General features: G+C 46.8%; 1 protein-coding gene across 2 annotated transcripts in view; it reads right to left on the bottom strand.

Moving 5' to 3' along the window:
* Positions 1 to 23,408, bottom strand: part of SMG6 (SMG6 nonsense mediated mRNA decay factor) — a 231,900-nt gene that overhangs the window by 112,431 nt on the left and 96,061 nt on the right. For both annotated transcript variants that reach the window (XM_082605367.1, XM_082605368.1), the window contains exons 11-12: positions 19,691 to 19,807; positions 10,598 to 10,766 (exon numbers count right to left, since the gene is read on the bottom strand). In XM_082605367.1, the coding sequence (XP_082461493.1) occupies positions 10,598 to 10,766; positions 19,691 to 19,807 (286 nt within the window). The remainder of the gene's footprint in view (positions 1 to 10,597; positions 10,767 to 19,690; positions 19,808 to 23,408) is intronic.

The raw sequence follows: 23,408 nt of genomic DNA, 5'->3' as shown, positions 1-23,408 counted from the left end.
TACATCCTGGAATCTTCCCAGAGGAGTAACTGCGCATGAGCCAAATCTGCTAGGGAGGGGCCTCAGACCTAAGCAATGTGTTTCTCCTGGAGACTGGGAGCCTTTGGGAGATGGCAGAGGAGAGGGCATTCAAGGGACATGGCACTGAAGGTGATGCTGGGGGAGAAAGTGGGGTAGAGGTGTGGGGACTCCTTGACCGGCTCCAGGTGGAAGGAGGCTGCACTGGTTTATTTACTGTAATCACTGCACTAGGAAAAGGCAATGAAATGAAACATCTTGTTTTCAAGAGTGTCCTGGGAACCAGGCGGAACACAGCTCCATTAATCATACAACGGCACATAATCAACACACATGTACTGCACAAGTAACTCGCCTCGCAGGCTTTGCCCAGGAAAAAGAACATGTTTGGGAAGAATCACCGGAGGGACAAGAGTTTTCTAAAGCCTCTCTCTGCACAGACACCGACAACCAGGCTCATTCACAAAGCTCCATCTTTTGGCTCGGCTGAGTTTGGCTGTCAGAAATGTTTAAATATGGAAAAAAATAAACAGTTGCAACACGTTTTAGTGCAGAGATCTGCCTGAGCCCCTTTGTGATGTAATGGGAAACGCAGCATTCAGGCTACCAGCTGTAGAATAAACAGAACTTCGAGGGTTAAAAGGAACTGAACTTTCCACGACCCCATCTGCAGAGAAGAAAATAATAAGAGGAATGATGCACTGCCCCACAGCTCTGATAGTTTATCCTCCGGTCCCGGCTGCAGAGACAAGCACCGGATGTGATAGGGCTGCTCAGGGCCGCCTCCGAGGTTAGCGCTGCCCATGGGAGACGCACAGGGAGGCTCTTCCAGCTCCCCGCTTCCTCCCCCAGTGCCCTGCTGGCCACTTGAGCCCACTGCCTGAGTCTGATCCCACAGTGCTGGTGAGCTCTGGCCAACAGGCACTGCTCGGCTGCAGAGCAGCAATTTGGAAAATAAACAGGAAAGACGACAGTGAGAAGGAAGAAGGTGAAAAGTCTCCCAGCTGAATTCTTGGCTTGGGGGCCTTGGTTGGTGCTGTGCAGGTCAAGGCTGCTTCAGGACGTAGATGGGGGTGGGGGGTGAGGGCAGCATCATCTCCAGCCAGGGAGGGGCAGCAGAAAATTGCCCACGGCTGCCACAATGGGAGGCCCCACATCCCTCTCTCGTCCTCCCACCCCTACCATCTTGGATCCAAGACGAAGGAATATGTGGTACCATGTGGTTCTCATTACCATGCTCCCTGTCCCCTAAGGCTCAGATAAACCAACACTGACTCCTCCCAGCGGCTGCTGGCCACTACTAGGGACCCCTGCCCACATCTGCATTTTGTCCATTACCACCCACCTTGTGCCAAAACCTTAAGACTCACTGCAACAATGAAGTGGATGAGTGTTCCTACCCTCGTACTGATTTGTAGTGTAAGGTAGCAGCTGATGCCAAAAGACACAGGAAGTATCCTGAGTTCCCAACTCAGAAATGTAAAGTGGCCCAAGGGCCAAGCTAGACTGAGCAGAACCAAGGGAATACACAAAATGCTCCGATGAAGGGTCATTTCTGCCCTGATCCCGTCAGACTGGTGTGTGATTCTGAGTGGCCACTTTCTTCTGGTATTGCAGTGGGACAGCCCCCGATCACTTCACATATCATCAGTTCTCTCCTCTCTCACTGAGCATCACGAACATGAACACAACTGACTGGGCACCCATGGACCATACGGTGACCCCCACAGAGGGTGGGGCAGAGGGGAGTGTCAGGAAACTAATACTAAAAGGAAGAGGTACTCTGAAAAACTAGGTGAGATGTCTGAGCTCAGAAGTTAAGATATTTGCAGAAGTATGAGGTGATTCCTGTAGCCTGGGCACCATCACCTCAGCTTACCCCAATCAGGCCTCTGGGCTGAGAGGTCAGTTCCATGGGTGAACACAGGGCTTCCTGTCTGAGCAGAAGAGGAAAAGTTAGCCTTTTCCTGCTCTAGTCCTTATCCCAGCTGGGAGTGCCTTCCAACCTTCACCCCAATCTAGTCCTTGGATTCTAAGGATTCAAGGTTGACCTGGGCCAAGGAGCCCAAAGTCAAATTCTGGTGGCCGAGAGGAACTTTAAACAGCTCCCAATCTTCTAGAAATGCCTGGGAAATGACTCCCCAGAAGAGTTTGCAGACATTCTCAAGCCACCTTTGGTTCTACATGGACCCTCTAGAGTGCTATAGGCTTGGGCAAGTCCCTCTGCCTTGTGGCCCCAACTCGTACTTTGGGAAAGCTCCCAGAGTCCAAAAAAATCCCACCAAACAGACACAAGGCAGCCAGAGAACATGAAACTGCATCCAATGAGTCTGTTCGTGGCTCTCAGAATGGTGGCAAGGGAGCCTCTCAAGCAGCTGTGATGTGACTAGTGAGCAGGGATCAGCAGTTGTAGGGTGATCCGGTGGCCCAACCCCACAGAACACACCACACACCAGGGAAAGCAGACCTCTGGCTGGAGTCTGAACATCAGATCCTAGCTTGGGACAGACCAGCAGTGGCTAGTTATAGGTATGCACTCAGGACCAAGGCTCACCCACTTCCCCACAGACATGCATTCACTTACTCCACCAGGAAAGGAAAAAAATAAAGAGTTAATTTACTTTTTATTGCCTCAGAATTCCAAGGTTTAATGTAGCTGTCAGTTTGAGTGCAGTGCAGCTGCTGGCCGATACAATGCAGCCCAGGCCAGCCCAGGTGACTAGGGAAACACATTTCACAGAAATGAACCAATACACACACTGTTGGCTGGTTGTTTGAGGGGATATTGACTTGGGGAATCAGATTAAACCTTCAGGCTGGGGTTAGTTCTGCAAACAGCATTAGACAAGCAGCTTCACTCCAAGGAACTGAGAAGTCCTGATCTCAGGTGGACCACTGGGTTTCTGTGTTTCTACCATTTTGGAGTTTTCTCATACGATCTGTTACTCAACTACGTCATGCTCAGAAAGATTAAGGTGTGAGATATGCGAGGCAAGTTATACCACAACAACCTATCTCTTTCCTAGAACTCAGAAAGAAAAGCAGATCTGCCAGCTTTATAGGGAAGAGGTCAAGAATAACTTGTCTGCAAACTCCATCTGAGGACGGGACTGAAGGAGGAAGACAGTTTGGAGAATGGAGTACCAAGGCCCGACCAGGGCTCAGGCCATCCTTCTGGCAAGTCTAAGGAGGACTGAGCCCTCACACACCCCTTCGTATTTTTACTGGGGGAACAGGCTGACTGGTGATTAATATCAAGTACAATGACCCCATGTTACAAGCCTGCAGGGGCCTGTGGAGGTGGCCATTTCCTGTGTAATACCAGCTTGTTTAAACACTAACATTCAAACTCCACAGCTGCAGAACAAACCCGGAAAGAGGTGAGTGAGAAGAAGCCCTGCATTGTGTTTTGGAGCTACGGAAGATCAGAGAAGTAGTACAGATGGGAAACGAGTTGGGTCTTTTGGTTCCTGGGGTGAGACACTCTGGAAATACAGCTAAGATGGCATAGAAACTAGGCACAAAGAAACTGAAAAAGAGAAAGTACATGGACTATAAACATAAAAGGGGAAAGGCAAAAGGCCACAGCAAGAGAAATATTCTTAAGATATGTAATATCCTCTTTTTAAAACCTGTTTGCCTACGGACCATCATATTATAGCCCACAACTCTTCACGTGGGGTTCAATGGCCAACATAAGACCACTGTAGCCCTGGAGGACTTCCCACCCAACTGGACAAAACTGCAGGAAGTGAGCAGATAATAACAGAAATGGACCTGAATCCAACAAGTCTGGTAGAGTCAAAAGAATAGTACCTGGGTTTGAAATAGCTTAGTAAGCTCCTCGGAAAGCCAGGATGTCATGCCAACTCTGTTCTCAGTAGGCCGAGGATCTGGTTCTGGTATCAGGGCTAGGCAGCTCAACAGAATGGGGTAGAGACTGGGGGAGGGTAGGAGGAGAACTATGCAGCTCCCTCTGAGATTTAGGAACTACAGTGTGTTTTCCAGATGCCACCATGATATAAACCGGAGACAAAGTTATCAGGGGTCACTATTCTAGGAGTTAAGACATGGGCAGCAAGATACCATCCTCCAAGAATAATAGCTGCTTATTAGGTGACCACTAAAAAATATAAGACTCAGTTAAAGAAGATCCTTTCTGCCTTCCTAATTTATACAAACAAGTCAACTTGGGCCCTTGGAAGAGTGCCCAACTTAAATTAATTCTGCCCAACAGGGCAAAATCAATCTGCAGCTCAGTCACCCTGCTCTACTCGAAGAACACAAACTTCATGTTCTAAGCAGTGCAGCTGGAGCCCTATGGCCAACAACAGGTCACGGTAACCTCATTCCAGGATTTCTCAAGTACCTCTAGCTGTGCCTCCCTCAACCTCTCTCTAGGTCAGTGCCTATTTGACTTCAGTTCTCCCAAGCTACACTCAGATGTATAGCCTCTGTCGCATCACTGTGGTGTGTTAAACCCATCAGCACTGTGTGTTTGGGAAAGAGCAGCCCCCAGGGGACCTTGACATCGCCACGGCATGAGTGGAGCCCTCGGCGGCCTCCCTGGTGCGGATTCTCACGGTTCCTGCCTCTCTAAATTTTTAGCTGTAACCACTCCAACACGTCTTCTTAGTTTAGCACACACTGGACCCAAATAACCTCAGCCCAGAACTGGAAAGTACTCTCCCTGGGGTCAGCGGCTGTACCCTGCTGGGGTCAGACTGGAGCCTTGGGCCAACACCCCTTCCTCTCACAAGAAGTCCTGTGGGAGGAGTGGGGAGGGGACAGCGGCTCCTGCCGTGGGAGAGATCACGTGTGCCCCACACTCAGCACTTGGAGGAAGAGGAACCCCCTGGTGCCAGGCTATAGTGCTGACGCCCCAACCCGGAGCCAGGGAGACTGGGTGGGGAGCCAGGGTAGCAAAGGGGCTTCCCACAGTCACCACCACTTCCTTCAGGGAAGTGCTGATGGACTATTACTTAGTGACCTCCCAAAATGCCCTTCTGGGAAGACGTATTAAGCGTCCTTGAAGGGGTGCCGATTAGACTTGGGATTAGTTCTTATTTCAGAATTGCCCTATGAGGGTGAGTGAATGAGCTGCTTTTTAACTCAAGAATTTCTATCTCGTCTACAGGGTCAACACATGTAGGCTCCCTGAGGAAATGAGCTTACTGCATACTCCCTCCATATCCCCATGTCTCCCTATGTGACGGCACCTCAGAGGGCTCCCTACAAGCCCTTTCCAGCATGCTCTGTAGACTATACAAGACAAGCCATGGAAAAGCAGCAAGTCCAGGAATTTCTGGAGTTTTTTTTTTTTTTTTTTTAACAGTGCTCCAATCCAACAGTGTGATAAATGCATCCGAGCTACAATTAGGAAGATATATAGCATCAGAATGCGAAGGTCTGGGCAGCCTGGTGAAACGCGGGCTCTCCAGAGCCCCAGCTATGTTTCCCATTATGTAACCCTGGTCATGGGCAGACAGCCAGACTCCAAATGAAAAAGAGACTCTGGCTTGGCACTGGTTCTATTTTCCTATCCTCATTCGGGGTCAGCGCAGTGTCATACAGCTGCAGAGAAAGCTCTGGGGATTAAACCTGGGAAAGCCTCCAAGACCAGGACCTGGGTTCAAGTACCAGCTGAAAGCAATAAACCAACTGCCACAGCTGGGCTAGGTTTGGATGTTCTCAAAGTCCCCTGACTCTTTCACTTACTGAGAACTAGAGATCAAGATGAGGGAAGATCTGGCTTCAGCAGAGACTATGCAATGAGGTAGGTTGTCCCACTGCCCCAGCCTTGCCAAAGGTCCTGGGGTGCAGGGGGCTGTGCTTAGGCTCGGGGAAGCCTGTTGCTCTGCTTCTCTCCACCACCTGACATTCACAACGTGCCTCATGCTCCCTTGGTAGAGCGGGGAGCAGCTGCCCCTCCCCTCTAACAAGAGGCCTGGCACAGAAACTGTGCTCCCCACTCCACCCCCACCCCCATAAGCAGACGGCCCCTCCAAACACTGTGGTCTGTTCTAACCAGACCAAAGCACTCTACACTGCCTTTTACAGTGGCTCAAGGCAACTTTCCACACCCTGCTACACTCCTCTGTACCAGAATCTCCTGGGATATAAAGCCATCCTATGACGACTCCTAACAGATACAAATGGGAAGTCAACGTACGTACGTGCTGACTCCAGCACACACACCTACTAAGCGCCACTGTTGTGGGAAGGCACAAACAGCCCTGAAATCCTGCCCTTGTCACTCTGCAGTGTCAGTGAAGTTCTGTCATCATCATTCTAAGTGGTCCATGTGTGCCTAAGTGGCTACTGCCTAGGAAAAGCAAACTTGACCAGAAAGAAGAGGAATACAGCAAAGGGGAGAGAACCAAGGAGACTACTGATGCGCTTTAGAATTCCCCTGAAAAAGGGGAGGTGCTTCGAAATGACTAACTGTGCAAGGAAAGATGGTAACACAATGAAAGACAGAAAGGGAATGAAGGGAGCAAGATTAAACAAGGGTCCAAATGTGTCAAGGAGACAATATGGGAAGAGGGAATTTCTGGAGGAGAAGCAAACTACAGTGTAGGCTATCTGGTCACCTTATCACAGGATCAGTGAGGAATCTGTCTTTGCAGAGAACAAATGCAGGCGAAGACCAATGAAAACATGCAGAGGAGAGGCGTTAAGTGGAAGCCATTTCCTTCCTACTCTCTTGAGAGCGCTCCTAAACCCTCCAAAATGAAGAGCAGCACAAGGACCTTAAGAGTGTCAGAGGGATTACTGTTCTGACATCTACAGAACTGTCTGGATTATGTTATTCCCTATAGCCTTAAAAGAAAAGGTTCCACAGTGTGGAAGATCAGTGGGTATAAGATGTCACTTTGAAACTTACAGAAGAACCACCGTACCGGGCCAGTCTCTCAACCACAGTATTCACTCGGTGAGTGTTAGGCAGTTACATGAGAAACTAGAAAGAAGGGAGGTAAATTCTTATTCCACTTTCCACTGCTTGGATCTGAAGGCTATGAGGTGGGATGACCCTCAGTGGTGGTCAGACCAGGTTTGCTCTGTCCAACGGTGGCACCAGCCCTCAAACCACCATGCCTTGGGGTCAGGCCCCAGGATGGCAGAGCCCCTCCTTTATGCTTCAACTTGCATTCCAGAGACAACCAGCCGCTGATCCTGATTGCAAAGGGAGACAGTGTAGAAGGGGACTCTATTTTCTACCACACTGACTTCTCTAGCCTAAACTGGACTCATCAAAAAGTAAGTTACAGCTACAGGAACTTGTTTACTAAGAAATCGGATTCAACATATTATTTGGTCAGATTTGCTATCCTTGTGCAGAAAAGTCTGAAAAGACTAAGCAAATTCGATTCGAGTGTCCCAACTCCCTCTGCCTTTCTGTAGCCTCGGAGGTGAAGCCCAGTTGGGGATGGATGTAACTGGGACCACGTGCCCAGCTGCAGATTGAGCCCTTGCCCAAAGATGGGCAGCAGCTCGCATGAGCCGGCAACGGGCCATTCGCTTCAGCATCCACAGAGAAAACAGATTCAGCACCTCAAGCAAATGAAGCCCAGCACTTCCTGTGTGAGGTTTCCATTTCCTCAGCCAAACAAAAGCCAAAGGGAGCAGGAGAGGGAGGAGGGATAAAGGGAGACAGGTTGCAGAAGAGAGTGAGCAGGCCTGATGGCCAGGATATGGGCAAACAGGGGCTGGGTGGACCATATCTAAGGTTGTGACGTGGGGTGACCCAGGGGAAGGCCCAAGCTCCAGGGACAGATGGTCTGCCTCCCCACCCCCCGAGAGGAAGGGAGGAACACTCCGTGACCCCTGCACATGCTCAGAAGCAGTGGCTTCAGATACTTGGAGAGCAGAGCCCTTCCTTGTCAGTTTCTTTCCAAAACTGCAAATTGCCTAGTCGGCATCTTAGATTAACGGCCTGAAAACTTTGAGGCTGTACATGTTAACTCTTCAGTGAACACTGCTGGCAAACAGCTGCCCCCTAGCCAGCAGATCGGTCTATTCCTTTGTGTGTCCACAGCTCCCCAGCTCAAGCTCAACCCTGGCTCACGAGGCCTCAGCCTGGAGTGCATTTTGAAACCTAGAAGGGTTCACAGGAAAGATGCAAAGATTTGTCTGATGCTGTGAGCATCACTCACATGGTTACAGAGCTAGAGCTGGGGGGGGGCCTAGGGAGGGCAGGCTTAATGGTCCAGGGGTGCTTCCTGGGGTGAGGAGCCAGGAAGAAATGGGACGAAGGAAATGTAGGAAAGAGCCAGACTATATGGTCCACACAGAAAGGTCTAACTGCTGGCTAGAAATCTCTGCTGCAGTCTTCCCTCTGTGGGTCACCCATGAGTCTGGGAGACTCACATGGCTGGTCCCCAGCCCAGAGAAGCACCCCTCCCCGCTCCCTAGAAATGCCACTGGCACCATCCTAGGTATCCATCCTCCATCCTCCAGGATTTTCCCCCTCCCAGGGAGGAGCACTCGAGAAGAATGATGAGATGCTGGGTGTGGATGCTTGTTCCCAAACACACAGATATACACCCAGCACAGAGCCTGAAGGAACTCTGAGTGCACTACACCTGCCAGAGACCACAATACAGCAGATGGGGGAGGGAGGAATGGAGGGAGGGGAGAAAGGGAGAAGGAAAAGTTAAACAGAGAGAAAGAGAGACAGAAACACTAAGGGAGAGACAGGAAGAGAGAAAGAGTAAGGGAGAGGGAGGGAGAGAGATGGACAGTCAACAGAGTTGACCAGAAACAGGCACCTATGTGCACACACATTAGGACACTCTTACGCAAACACAAACACACACACAGTGACCCTAACGTACAAAAGAACAAGACACATAGGAACATGGATATAGATGAGGAGCTGGCAAACTTTTTCTATAATGGGATAGAGAGTAAATAGTTCTGGCTCTGCAGACCACACCGTCTCTGTCACAACTACTCAACTCCACTGCTGCAGTGTGAAAGCAGCCATAGACAAAGTGTAAACAAACAAGCATGGCTGTGTTCCAATACAACTTCATGGACACTGAAATGGGACTTTCATATACTTTTCACAAGTCATGAAGTCTTACTCTTTTTATTTTATTTTTTCAACCATTTAAAAATGTAAACCATTCTGAGCTCATGGGCCATAGCTTGCTGACCCCTGAAACAGATACACAAACAGCAGAGAGAGACAAACAGAGTCAGGCAAAGAGGCAGGCAGGGACAAGCCAAGACAAGCTGAGACAGGCAGGAGGGACAGGCAGAGGCAGGCAGGGAGACACAGGCGAGGCAGGTGGATACAGGCAGCCCCTGTATCCACATATACAGAAATCCCCTGCCCCCCAACAGAGAGACCTAGACTGACACACAGAGACATACTTACAGACAAATATGGACACGGACACAGGCAGTCCCGGGCACAGACATTCAGGAACATATACAAACACTCCCACAGGACACAGCCACACACAGAGAGACATGGACAGGACCAAAGCAGACATGGACTGACATGGCCCAAGAATCAGACATAGACATATATATGAACACACAGACATGGAGACAGATACACAGTGAAACAGATTCCTCACAGGGACACAGGAACCCTGTAAAGAGATCCACACACAAGGATAGACAGAGACGCAGACACAGATATGGACACAGCACATGGACACACATACATAGACAGACATGGAAAAGCACACCAAAAGAGCCTTCGGTAGACAATCCCCGGGGACACACACACACACACACACACACACACACACACACCCTCACACTCAGACACACACAACCAGACCCACATAGACAACCAGGCCCAAACAGGCACACCCAGATCTACAACTCACACATCGCTACAAACACAAGAAATAGCCCTACCTGGCTGCACAGCAACGTGAATGTACCATGCCACTGACTGTATGCTTAAAAACGGTTAAGATGGCAAACTTTGCCACATATATACATTTTACCACATGTCATATGGACACACAAAAAGATCTACAGAGAAACACCCAGCAGACACACATACTCCCCAGACCAACACATCCCACATCAACACAAAGAGACAGGGAGAGGGGGCGGGATGTGTTGCGGGGACAGGGATGAAGTGAGTGGGAGAGAGGGGTGCATGCTCTCACCATTCCCCACATACTACAACGTCGTGAGAGGAAGGCAAGGAGACAGAGTGCGCAGGACAGCACGAGAAGCAGCAAGAACCTGAGAGATGCACAGAGATAAACTAAAAGGGAGAGAAAGAAACAAAGTCTCTCACACACACTGACTGACACCCACCCAGACTCAGCAGGTAGCTGCCGAGACGGTGAGTATGAACAGTACGCAGTAAAAATTAGCAAGATCAAGGGGAAGGAACGAAACAGAGCAAGCTATGGTGTGAGAGAAAGAGAGACTGAGAGGAGGAGGAACAGGCTGGAGAACAGGCAAAAACAACCTAACACGTCAGAGGACGAGGAAGGTGTCAGGGAAGGGGAAACCCCAAGTTCAAATGAAGAGGGAAGACAGACACAGGCGGGCTGCGGGACAGGGGCTGTGGGAACACGGGTGGGCGAGGCTGACTCACTGTGAGGGCAGATCCAGGGATGTGGGCGGAGGATTCCAGGTGTCTGGATAGCCGAGCATCCAGTCTGACCAGACTTTCACACTGGGGAGCAGTTCCTTCAGGTCCGGGACGAAGGAAGACACCTTGATGTCATCTTGATCCTCCTCCTCCTCAGGAGAAGACAGCTGAGCTGCAGAGGCAAAGGGTGAGAACTGGGCCTAGGTCTGCTGTGGCCCCCGAGTGAGGCCTGGGGCACTGGGACGGCAGCAGGCTCTTAGGGAAGGGAGACCAAGTCCACAGGAGAGCTGGGCCCAGAAGCGAAGGACAAGTGCCAGCAACTGAGAGGATTCTGAAAAGCAGGACAAAGAGAGAACCAGGGCACTGGGTCCGCCCTGCAGACAGCTGTCTCTGCTCCACCTGTGGCCTGGCTGTAGCTGCTACCCTGGCCTCCAGCCCCTACCCCCACCCACTTTTAGCCTTTCTCCAGCACAGTGCTGAGATGGCACCAGGGTTCATGCCCAAACTGTACGACCTGAATTTGACAGTGAGGACGTATCAGAGAAACCCAAATTTTAGGGCATTCTACAAAGTAAATCTCCTGTACACTTCAAAAATGTTAAGGCCACGAAGGACAAAGGAAGACAGAAAAACCATTCCAGGTTGCAGGAGACTAAAGAGACATGACATCTAAATGCAAAGTATGATCTTGGAATGGATCCTAGACCAGAAAGAAACTTTTTTCTTAAATTCTTTTTGGGACAACTGGTCCAAACTCAGTAAGGTCTGTAGATTCAATGATAGTACTGTATCAGTGCTGGCTTCCTGATTGTGATAAGAGTACTGTGATATAAGAGAATGTCCTCATGACTAGGAAATACACAGTCAAGTAGTTGGGGGGAAAAAGCTACCATGTCCGTAACTTACAATCAAATGGTTCATAAAAAAAAAATAACAGGGACTTCCCTGATGGCACAGTGGTTGAGATTCCACCTGCCAATGCAGGGGACACGGGTTCGAGCCCTGGCCGGGAAGATCCCACATGCTGCGGAGCAACAAAGCCCGTGTGCCACAACTACCGAGCCAGCCCTCCAGAGCCGGTGAGCCACAACTATTGAGGCTGCGTGCTGCAACTACTAAAGCCCACACGCCTAGAGCCCATACTCCGCAACAAGAAACCTGTGCACCACAACAAAGAGTAGCCCCCGTTCGCAACAACTAGAGAAAGCCCACGCACAGCAACAAAGATCCAACAGAGCCAAAAATAAAATAAAATAAATAACAATAACCATTAGGTATAGGTGTGCGTGTGGAAAGAGAGAGAACTGAAAGCAAATATGGTAAAATGTTATCAATTAGGGAATCTGGGTGAAGGGTATGTAAGAGAGCTGTTAGTATTATTCTTGCAAATTTCTGTAAATTTGAAATTGTTTCCAAATAGTTACCCCTACCGTCCCTCCAAAAAACAGGCAGTCCCAGAGGCTAGAGGCATTCACAAAAGCTGATGTGGGGTTCAAGACGGTGGAGTAGAAGGACGTGCGCTCACTCCCTCTTGCGAGAGCACCGGAATCACAACTAACTGCTGAACAATCATCAACAGGAAGACACTGGAACTCACCAAAAAAGATACCCCACATCCAAAGACAGAGGAGAAGCTGCAGTGAGATGGCAGGAGGGGCGCAATCACAATAAAATCAAATCCCATAACTGCTGGGTGGGTGACTCACAAACTGGAGAACACTTATACCACAGAAGTCCACCCACTGGAGTGAAGGTTCTGAGTCCCACGTCAGGCTTCCCAACCTGGGGGTACGGCAACAGGAGGAGGAATTCCTAGAGAATCAGACTTTGAAGGCTAGTGGGATTTGACTGCAGGACTTCTACAGGACTGGGGGAAACAGAGACTCCACTCCTGGAGGGCACACACAAAGTAGTGTGCGCACCAGAACCCAGGGGAAGGAGCAGTGACCCCATAGGAGACTGAACCAGACCTACCTGCCTGTGTTGGAGGATCTCCTGCAGAGGTAGGGGGCGGCTCACCGTGGGGACAAGGACCCTGGCAGCAGAAGTTCTTCTGGGGAGTACTCCTTGGCTGAGCCCTCCCAGAGTCCGCCATGAGCCCCACCAAAGAGCCGGTAGGCTCCAGTGCTGGGTAGCCTCAGGCCAAACAACCAACAGGGAGGGAACCCAGCCCCACCCATCAGCAGACAAGCAGATTAAAGTTTTACTGAGCTCTGCCCACCAGAGCAACACCCAGCTCTACCCACCACCAGTCCCTCCCATCAGGAAGCTTGCACAAGCCTCTTAGATAGCCTCATCCACCAGAGGGCAGAGAGCAGAAGCAAGAAGAACTACAATTCTGCAGCCTGTGGAAGGAAAACCACATTCACAGAAAGAAAGACAAAATGAAAAGGCAGAGGACTATGTACCAGATGAAGGAACAAGATAAAAGCCCAGAAAAACAACTAAATGAAGTGGAGATAGGCAACCTTCCAGAAAAAGAATTCAGAATAATGATAGTGAAGATGATCCAGGACCTCAGAAAAAGAATGGAGGCAAAGATCGAGAATATGCAAGAAATGAAGACCTAGAAGAATTAAAGAACAAATACCTAGAAGAATGAAAGAACAAACAAACAGAGAGGAACAATACAATAATTGAAATGAAAAATACACCACAAGGCATCAATGGCAGAATAACTGAGGCAGAAGAACGGATAAGTGACCTGGAAGACAGAATGGTGGAATTCACTGCTGCAGAACAGAATAAAGAAAAAAGAATGAAAAGAAATGAAGACAGCATAAGAGACCTCTGGGACAACATTAAACGCAACAACATTCACATTATAGGGGTCCCAGAAGGAGAAGAGAGAGAGAAAGGACCCAAGAAAATATGTGAAGAGATTATAGTCGAAAACTTCCCAAACATGGGAAAGGAAATCGCTACCCAAGTCCAGGAAGTGCAGAGTACCAGGCAGGATAAACCCAAGAAGAAACATGCCGAGACACATAGTAATTAAATTGACAAAAATTAAAGATAAAGAAAAATTATTGAAAGCAACCAGGGAAAAATGACAAATAACACTCAAGGGAACTCCCATAAGGTTAACAGCTGATTGCTCAGCAGAAACTCTACAAGCCAGAAGGGAGTGGCATGATATATTTAAAGTGATGAAAGGGAAGAACCTACAACCAAGATTACTCTACCTGGCAAGGATCTCATTCAGATTCAATGGAGAAATCAAAAGCTTTACAGACAAGCAAAAGCTAAGAGAATTCAGCACCACCAAACCAGATCTACAACAAATGCTGAAGGAACTTCTCTAAGCAGGAAACATAAGAGAAGGAAAGGACCTACAAAAACAAATGCATAACAATTAAGAAAATGGTAATAGGAACATACATATCGATAATTACCTTAAACGTGAATGGATTAAATGCTCCAACCAAAAGACACAGGCTCGCTGAATGGACACAAAAACAACACCCATATATATGCTGTCTACAAGAGACCCACTTCATACCTAGGGACACATACAGGCTGAAAGTGAGCGGATGGAAAAAGATATTCCATGCAAATGGAAATCAAAAGAAAGCTGAAGTAGCAAGACTCGAATCAGATAAAATAGACTTTAAAATAATGAATGTTACAAGAGACAAGAAGGACACTACATACTGATCAAGGGATCAATCCAAGAAGAAGATATAACAATTATAAATATATATGCACCCAACATAGGAGCACCTCAATACATAAGGCAGCTGCTAGCAGCTATAAAAGAGGAAATCGACACTAACACATTAATAGTGGGGGATTTTAACACCTCACTTACACCAATGGACAGATCATCCAGACAGAAAATTAATAAGGGAACACAAGCTTTAAATGACACAATAAACTAGATAGATTTAATCGATATTTATAGGACATTCCATTCAAAAACAACAGATTACACTTTCTTCTCAAGTGCACACAGAACATTCTCCAGGATAGATAACATCTTGGGTCACAAATCAAGCCTCGGTAAATTTAAGAAAACTGAAATCATATCAAGTATCTTTTCCGACCACAATGCTATCAGGTTAGAAATCAATTACAGGGAAAAAAACATAAAAAACACAAACACATTGAGGCTAAACAGTATGTTACTAAATAACCAAGAGATCACTGAAGAAATCAAAGAGGAAATCAAAAAATACCTACAGACAAATTACAACAAAAACACGACGATCCAAAACCTATGGGATGCAGCAAAAGCAGTTCTAAGAGGGAAGTTTATACCAATACAAGCCTACCTCAAGAAACAAGAAAAATCTCAAATAAACCATCTAACCTTACATCTAAAGGAACTGGAGAAAGAAGAACAGACGAAACCCAAAGTTAGTAGAAGGAAAGAGATCATAAAGATCAGAGCAGAAATAAATGTGAAATAGAAACAAAGAAAACAATAGCAAAGATCAATAAAACTAAAAGCTGGTTCTTTGAGAAGATAAACAAAATTGATAAACCTTCAGCCAGATTCATCAAGAAAAAGAGGGAGAGGACTCAAATCAATAAAATTAGAAATGAAAAAGGAGAAGTTACAACGGACACCGCAGAAATACAAAGCATCCTAAGAGACTACTACAAGCAACGCTATGCCAGTGAAATGGACAACCTGGAAGAAATGGACAAATTCTTAGAAAGGTATAAACTTCCAAGACTGAACCAGGAAGAAATAGAAAATATGAACAGACCAATCACAGGTAATGAAATTGAAACTGTGATTAAAAATCTTCCAACCAAAAAAAAAAAAAAAATCTCCCAACAAACAAAAGTCCAGGACTAGATGGCTTCACAGGTGAATTCCATCAAACATTTAGAGAAGAGCTAACACCCATCTTTCTCAAACTCTTCCAAAAAATTGCAGAGCAAGGAACACTCCCAAACTCATTCTATGAGGCCACCATCACCCTGATACCAAAACCAGACAAAGATATTACAAAAATAGAAAATTACAGACCAATATCACTGATGAATACAGATGCAAAAATCCTCGACAAAATACTAGCAAACAGAATCCAACAACACATTAAAAGGATCATACACCATGATCAAGTGGGATTTATCCCAGGGATGCAAGGATTCTTTAATATACGCAAATCAGTCAGTGTGATACACCATATTAACAAATTGAAGAATAAAAACCATATGATCATCTCAATAGATGCAGAGAAAGCTTTTGACAAAATTCAATACCTATTTATGATAAAAACTGTCCAGAAAGTGGGCACAGAGGGAACCTACCTCAACATAATAAAGGCCATATATGACAAACCCCCAGCAAACATCATCCTCAATGGTGAAAAACTGAAAGCATTTCCTCTAAGATCATGAACAAGACAAGGATGTCCACTCTCACCACTCTTATTCAACATAGTTTTGGAAGTCCTAGCCACGGCAATCAGAGAGGAAAAAGAAATAAAAGGAATACAAATTGGAAAAGAAGTAGTGAAACTGTCACTGTTTGCAGATGACATGATACTATACATAGAGAATCCTAAAGAGGCCACCAGAAAACTACTAGAGCTAATCAATGAATTTGGTAAAGTTGCAGGGTACAAAATTAATGCACAAAATTAATGAAATCTCTTGCATCCCTATACACCAACAATGAAAGATCAGAAAGAGAAATTAAGGAAACAATCCCATTCACCATTGCAAGAAAAAGAATAAAATACCTAGGAATAAACCTTCCTGAGGAGGTAAAAGATCTGTACTCAGAAAACTATAAGACACTGATGAAAGAAATCAAAGATGACACAAACAGATAGAGAGATATACCATGTTCTTGGATTGAAAGAATCAATACTGTGAAAATGACTATACTACCCAAAACAATCTACAGATTCAATGCAATCCCTATCAAACTACCAGTGGCATTTTTTACAGAACTAGAACAAGAAATCTTAAAATTTGTATGGAAACACAAAAGACCCCAAATAGCCAAAGCAGTCTTGAGGGGAAAAAACACAACTGGAGGAATCAGACTGCCTGACTCCAGACTATACTACAAAGCTAAGGTAACCAAGACAATATGGTACTGGCACAAAAACAGAAATATAGATCAATGGAACGGGATAGAAAGCCCAGAGATAAACCCAGGCACCTATGGTCAACTAATTTATGACAAAGGAGACAAGGATATACAATGGAGAAAAGACAGTTTCTTCAATAAGTGGTGCTGGGAAAACTGGACAGCTACATGTAAAAGAATGAAATTAGAACACTCCCTAACACCATACACAAAAATAAACTCAAAATGGATTAGAGACCTAAATGTAAGACCGGACACTATAAAACTCTTAGAGGAAAACACAGGAAGAACACTCTTTGACATAAATCACAGCAAGATCTTTTTTGATCCACCTCCTAGAGTAATGGAAATAAAAACAAAAATAAACAAATGGGACCTAATGAAACTTAAAAGCTTTTGCAAAGCAAAGGAAACTACAAACAAGACAAAAAGACAACCCTCAGAATGGGAGAAAATATTTGCAAATGAATCAACAGACAAAGGATTAATCTCCAAAATATATAAACAGCTCATGCAGCTCAATATTAAAAAAACAAACAACCCAATCAAAAAATGGGCAGAAGACCTAAATAGACATTTCTCCAAAGAAGACATACAGATGGCCAAGAAGCACATGAAAAGCTGCTCAACATCACTAATTATTACAGAAATGCAAATCAAAACTACAATGAGGTATCACCTTATTCCAGTTAGAATGGGCATCATCAGAAAATCTACAAACAACAAATGCTGGAGAGGGTGTGGAGAAAAGGGAACCCTCTTGCACTGCTGGTGGGAATGTAAATTGATACAGCCACTATGGAGAACAGTATGGAGGTTCCTTAAAAAATGAAAAATAGAATTACCATATGACCCAGCAATCCCACTACTGGGCATATTCTCAGAGAAAACCATAATTCAAAAAGACACATGTGGGCTTCCCTGGTGTCACAGTGGTTAAGAATCTGCCTGTCAATGCAAGGGACACGGGTTCGAGCCCTGGCCCGGGAAGATCCCACATGCCGCGGAGCAACTAAGCCTGTGTGCCGCAACTACTGAGCCTGAGCTCTAGAGCCCGCAAGCCACAACTACTGAGCCCACGTGCCACAACTACTGAAGCCTGCGTGCCTAGAGCCTGTGCTCTGCAACAAGAGAAGTCACAACAACGAGGAGTTGGTGCACCACAATGAAGAGTAGCCCCCACTCACCGCAACTAGAGAAAGCCTGCGCACAGGAATGAAGATCCAACACAGCCAAAAGCCAAAAATAAATAATTTATACATATTAATAAAAAAAGACACATGCACCCCAATGTTCATTGCAGCACTATTTACAATAGCCAGGACATGGAAGCAACCTAAATGTCCATCGACGGACGAATGGATAAAGAAGATGTGGTACATATATACAATGGAATATTACTGAGCCATAAAAAGGAACGAAATTGGGTCATTTGTAGAGACCTGGATGGATGTAGAGGCTATCATACAGGGTGAAGTAAGTCAGAAAGAGAAAAACAAATATTGTGTATTAACGCATATATGTTGAACCTGGAAAAATGGTACAGATGAACCAGTTTGCAGGGCAGAAATAGACACAAAGATGTAGAGAACATAGAACTACCATATGACCCAGCAATCCCACTACTAGGCATATACCCTGAGAAAACCATAATTCAAAAAGAGACATGTACCAAAATGTTCATTGCCGCTCTATTCACAATAGCCCGGAGATGGAAACAACCTAAGTGTCGATCATCGGATGAATGGATAAAGAAGATGTGGCACATATATACAATGGAATATTACTCAGCCATAAAAAGAAACGAAATTGAGCTATTTGTAATGAGGTGGATAGACCTAGAGTCTGTCATACAGAGTGAAGTAAGTCAGAAAGAGAAAGACAAATACTGTATGCTGACACATATATATGGAATTTAAGAAAAAAAAATGTCATGAAGAACCTAGGGGTAAAACAGGAATAAAGACACAGACCTACTTGAGAATGGACTTGAGGATATGGGGAGGGGGAAGGGTAAGCTGTGACAAAGCGAGAGAGAGGCATGGACATATATACACTACCAAACGTAAGGTAGATAGATAGTGGGAAGCAGCCGCATAGCACAGGGAGATCAGCTCGGTGCTTTGTGACTGCCTGGAGGGGTGGGATAGGGAGGGTGGGAGGGAGGGAGACGCAAGAGGGAAGGGATATGGGAACAGATGTATATGTATGACTGATCCACTTTGTTATAAAGCAGAAACTAATAAAAAAAAAAGGGAAAAAAAAAAAAGATGTAGAGAACAAACGTATGGACACCAAGGGGGGAAAGTGGAGGTGGGGGGTGGTGGTGGTGGTGGGATGAATTGGGAGACTGGGATTGACATGTATACATGTGTATAAAATGGATAACTAATAAGAACCTGCTGTATAAAAAAATTAATTAAATTGAATTAAAAAAAAAAAAGCTGATGTGGCAGGGGAACAACAGAGGAGCCTCACACTCATCAAAATTAATCCAGAAGCTGAAAGAAAGGTACACCCTTCAGACCTACCTTACACGGCTCAGCAATCAGGCTTGGAATTCTAAGGGCAGCCTTAACGGATAAGGGGACACTGCTCAAAGGGCTAAAAAGAACCCCTGCTCTGGTCCAGTGAGTCTACCGAGATGGCTGGTCCACAGTGGTTATAGCCCCCACCAGGTACCTGACAAACAGGGACATATAGATAGAGGGGGAAACCAAAACATGGATTATGAACACCAAGGGAAACTCATTTTTCTTTCTTTTTTTTTTTTTTTAAAGTTGCAGGAACATGCAGTAGTTCAGAGGTACATTGAAAATCCTAACTATTAAAGGCGAGAAGAGAGAGAGGAGGAAAGAGGCTTCCTTTCCTTTCTACAAGGAGGAAAGAGGGCCTTAGAGGAAATGGGACTAGTTAGGTGGGCAAAAGGAAGCCTGGAGTAGAGGGAGAAGACGCAGAGAAAGCAGCGTGGCATTCTGAGCTTGTCTGGGCAGGACCCAGGAGCTGGGAAGTCCACCAGTCAGGGCCCCTCATCTGCTTACCTTTGGCTGATTCCTTCAGTAAGTCAGTGCAGCGCTGCACCAGGAGAGAAAACATGGCCAGGCCCAGGGCTGTGGCTTGCTCCTGGATCACAGAGCGACACTCCTCCGAGAAGCAGTCTGAGCAGGAGGAAAGGAAAGCCCATCAGTATCCCGGGGGCCAAGGGCTCCTCTTCCCTACCTTACTAGGTGCAAGTCCTTGCTTGTATCACCGAGCTCCCTGCCCTTCATCTAAGACTGGTGTTGTAATATTCCCTCTCTCAAAGGGTAGTGAAAGGCTAACTAAAGTAATGCACGTGAAGCACTTACCACCATGACCGGCCTGTGGGTAAGCACTCAATAAGGTTATTATAAGGCTCACTTGTGTAAATTCTGTATCACATCACTTCCCCAGGATCAGTTACCCCAAGGTGAGCAGCCTGAGCCACACCTGCATGCTCTCTGCCTTTAGTTGCCTGCTGATGATGTGAAGCAACAGCAACAAGAAGTCATATTTAATTAACTCAGTCTCTCTAACGTATACATAGCGAGAATACAATCACCAATTAAGATCAGAAAAATACACATTTAAAAGTTATCTTCTTGAATCACCAAACTTTGGTTCCATCCTTACCTTCTCTCTGTTCCTCCTCCTCAGAGAACACACACGAAACAAATAACCTATTTTCACCGCATGAGTTAACTTTATATATGACAGTGCATGGCACATAATAAGCACTTAATCAGTGTTAGCTTTAATTTTCACAAGTTCTCTCCCCTAGGGCTAAGGAATAAATCTGGTTTCCAATACTAGCACCCTATCCCCCTCACTTTCTCAGCCTGCCCAACTTCCCTCTGGCTGCAGGTCAGGGAAAGGAGCCACCTTGGTGGTGGCCAGAGCTATTCTTTAGCGAGAGCTACATACACACCTTCAAACCACTGCCTGCACCTGCCCCTTGTCCGTGGCCCTCCCTGATGGGCACATCATCCAGACCTGAGAGAAACAGGCGACCAACAGAAGGCAGCAGTCCAGCCTTGCAGCCTCAGAGCAGGAGACACCCTATATGCACAGGAGACGGAATCAGGGGCCAGGCTCGCTTGCTTTGGCAGCAGCTGATCCGTTAATTCCTTCTGTCTGAATACAGGAGAACTCCCAGAATCTCCAGGTGTTAAAAGGATAATTAGCCACATGTTTGATCTCTGTCCCTGCTTGCATTTTAACCTCAGTAGCCAAGGGGGAGCCCTCCTGCCTCTCCCCTCATTGATACTCATCTTTCCAGTGGGGCCTAATTGAAGTCTTTACTCCAGGAGATGCTACACAACCACAGTTATTCCTAACCGTCTTGGCCACAGGAGCAAACATGACTGGAGTATGCAAAGCCAGCCCCAAACCACCTTAGAAAGCCCTGGGGGTGAGAAGGAACGGGCTGCTGTTCAGAAGGTCCCAACATATGAATAGCATCAGTGTAGCAATTCTTCTATAGTGGCCTTCACCGCCATCCTTCCAGATGCCCAATGGTCCCAAATGTCACCCTCTAACTTTCCAGTTCAACTGTGGCAGGCAGTAAGGAAGTGGTAACAATCCATGTGATTAGAATAGATCACCAGTCTCATTCTTCTTCCGGTAAGGCCCTAAACCTGTGCTAGAGAGACAAAAAACAAGCATCTAAGAACAAAGCGGAGGGAGGATGGAAAGTAGGGGAGGGGAAGATGTGTAAGCCATCCCAAGGAAAGGTTGCCAACTTCTCTCCTCCACCCTTACTATAGGCAACAGGACTGTCTGTACCACCCCAGCTCAGCCCAGGCCCCTGCCAAGCACTGCGAGCAGCCTGCCTCTAATCAGCAACAAATCCCAGAACGGGAGAGTAAGTCCATAACAGAGGGAACGAGGAGAGGCCACATCCTGGTAGTTGACACACTGAGTACCCATTAGTGTCCCCTCATCAATTGGGCATCTTAGGCAGAAGTTACCTGCACACAGAAGGCCCTCAGAAGGGATGGAGGTGGGTATCTTAGCTCCAAGGACTGGCAGAAGCCCAAGAGTACAAGAAGACACTCTCATCAACCTCGATAAGGGTAAGATGGGGCAAAGGGAGATTACTTTCACCAAGACCATTTCTATTTTTATGATGAACATCAACCTCAGGTTAGACTCCTTCTCAGAGTGCACAGGGCTAGGGCTCAAGGGGGCAAACTGCTTAAGAACAATGACACTGAGGCCTCTGGGGAGTCCAGGCTGGCTCCTTTTTAAAGCTTCTTGCAATAAGGTCTGGGGACCAGGTGGGGAAGCGACAACTGGAGCCTCTCTGCTGTGTCTGGAAGGGCTCAACTACCTCTCAGGGCAGCAGCTAAAAGGTAGCTTCATGACTGCTCTGCCATGGTTATGTCACCTCAACCCTTCACCCACCCACCCCCACCCCTCCATCTCCCCAGGAAGGGCCTGACAGCACTCCCTGTTGTGTTCTGGTTTAACTGATGGGGAGGTACAAATCAGTAAGCTGTTCTGCTCTGATCAAGCAGGTGGTGATATCACAGCTATCTGGGGGTCAGAATGCCTGGGCCTCCGTCAGCTCTTCATACACAGCGCTTTCTGGAAGGCCTGCCCTCCTCCAAGGCTCAGTGGTACCACAGGCACTGAGCATCTACAGTGTCCTTGACCCTGTGCTGAAGAACAAAGCTACAAATAAAACAGGATCCCTGCAATCTTAGGACCTTGCAAACGGTTTGTTTACCCCCCAGTAACCATGGCAACTCAGACCCAGTGCCTCCAGGGAGGAATGTATTAAGCGCTATGGTATCTTCAGGAGATGCTCTGTGCTTCACTTAGGCTTCTGTGGACTAGAAGCTGTAAGATGCCAGTCCTTGAGACGTACCCACGCTTATGTAAGTGGGTAGGAAAACAGCATCCAGATTCCCAGGTCCGCCCACTCTAGGGTTAGGCCTAGGAAACTGGTCCTGGTCTTAGAGATGCCCATATATATCCCTAGAGCGGGCTGGGCCAGGCCAACACGTGATGTGGGGTGGGGAAGGAAAAAGCATTGTTCGCCTTGGTATTTGCCTGGGTTCCTCTGGCTTTGTGTCAGGTAGCTGGAGCCTGACATGAACTGAGGAACTCATTAACATTGTGAAACAGCCTTTTCCCTTCTTTCCAAAAGCAGGCTTGCTCCAGGGTGTAGGGGGATGGTTCTGGCTAAGGAAGTCGGATGGAAATCTTTCTTACCAAGAAACTCACCTGGAGTCTGAACCGGGTTTGCCCCTTCCCACATGCTCTCAGATGGGCAGGTGACCACATCTCCCACTATTCCCCTGGCCAAATACCTGCTCAAGCAGAAACACTCTTCCCGCTCCTATGTAACAGGGAGACCTTCTCATTTCTCTGAGAACATATTCATGGAAAACATAAACCAACTGTCGTCAAAGTTGTATGAAATCAGGAAATGGAGCGGCCGGGAGAAGGCTGCCATGTGGCCGGATGTTATGTATTTCTAATTAGTGCTATACATCTTTCAACAGCAAGTGTCCTTCTGCTGGGAAACACAACACACTGCCCTTGTTATTGTAACTGTCAGAGAAGTGCTTAAACAGATAATCTCCAGGAAAAGTGATAAACACGTCCCCTCTCCCACCAGTGTGTGTGCGACGGTGCTGCCAAAGCAAAGCTGTGCTTGACGGCTCCAGGATGGCAGAGCGTCCTCCTGCAGGAAATGGGAGCGAGGCAGGAGAGGGGGGAGAGGGAAGAGGA

Source organism: Mesoplodon mirus (genome assembly GCF_964341445.2).
Source record: "Mesoplodon mirus genome assembly, chromosome: 18".
Taxonomy (NCBI): domain Eukaryota; kingdom Metazoa; phylum Chordata; class Mammalia; order Artiodactyla; family Ziphiidae; genus Mesoplodon; species Mesoplodon mirus.
This window is presented reverse-complemented; position numbering and strand designations above follow the sequence as displayed.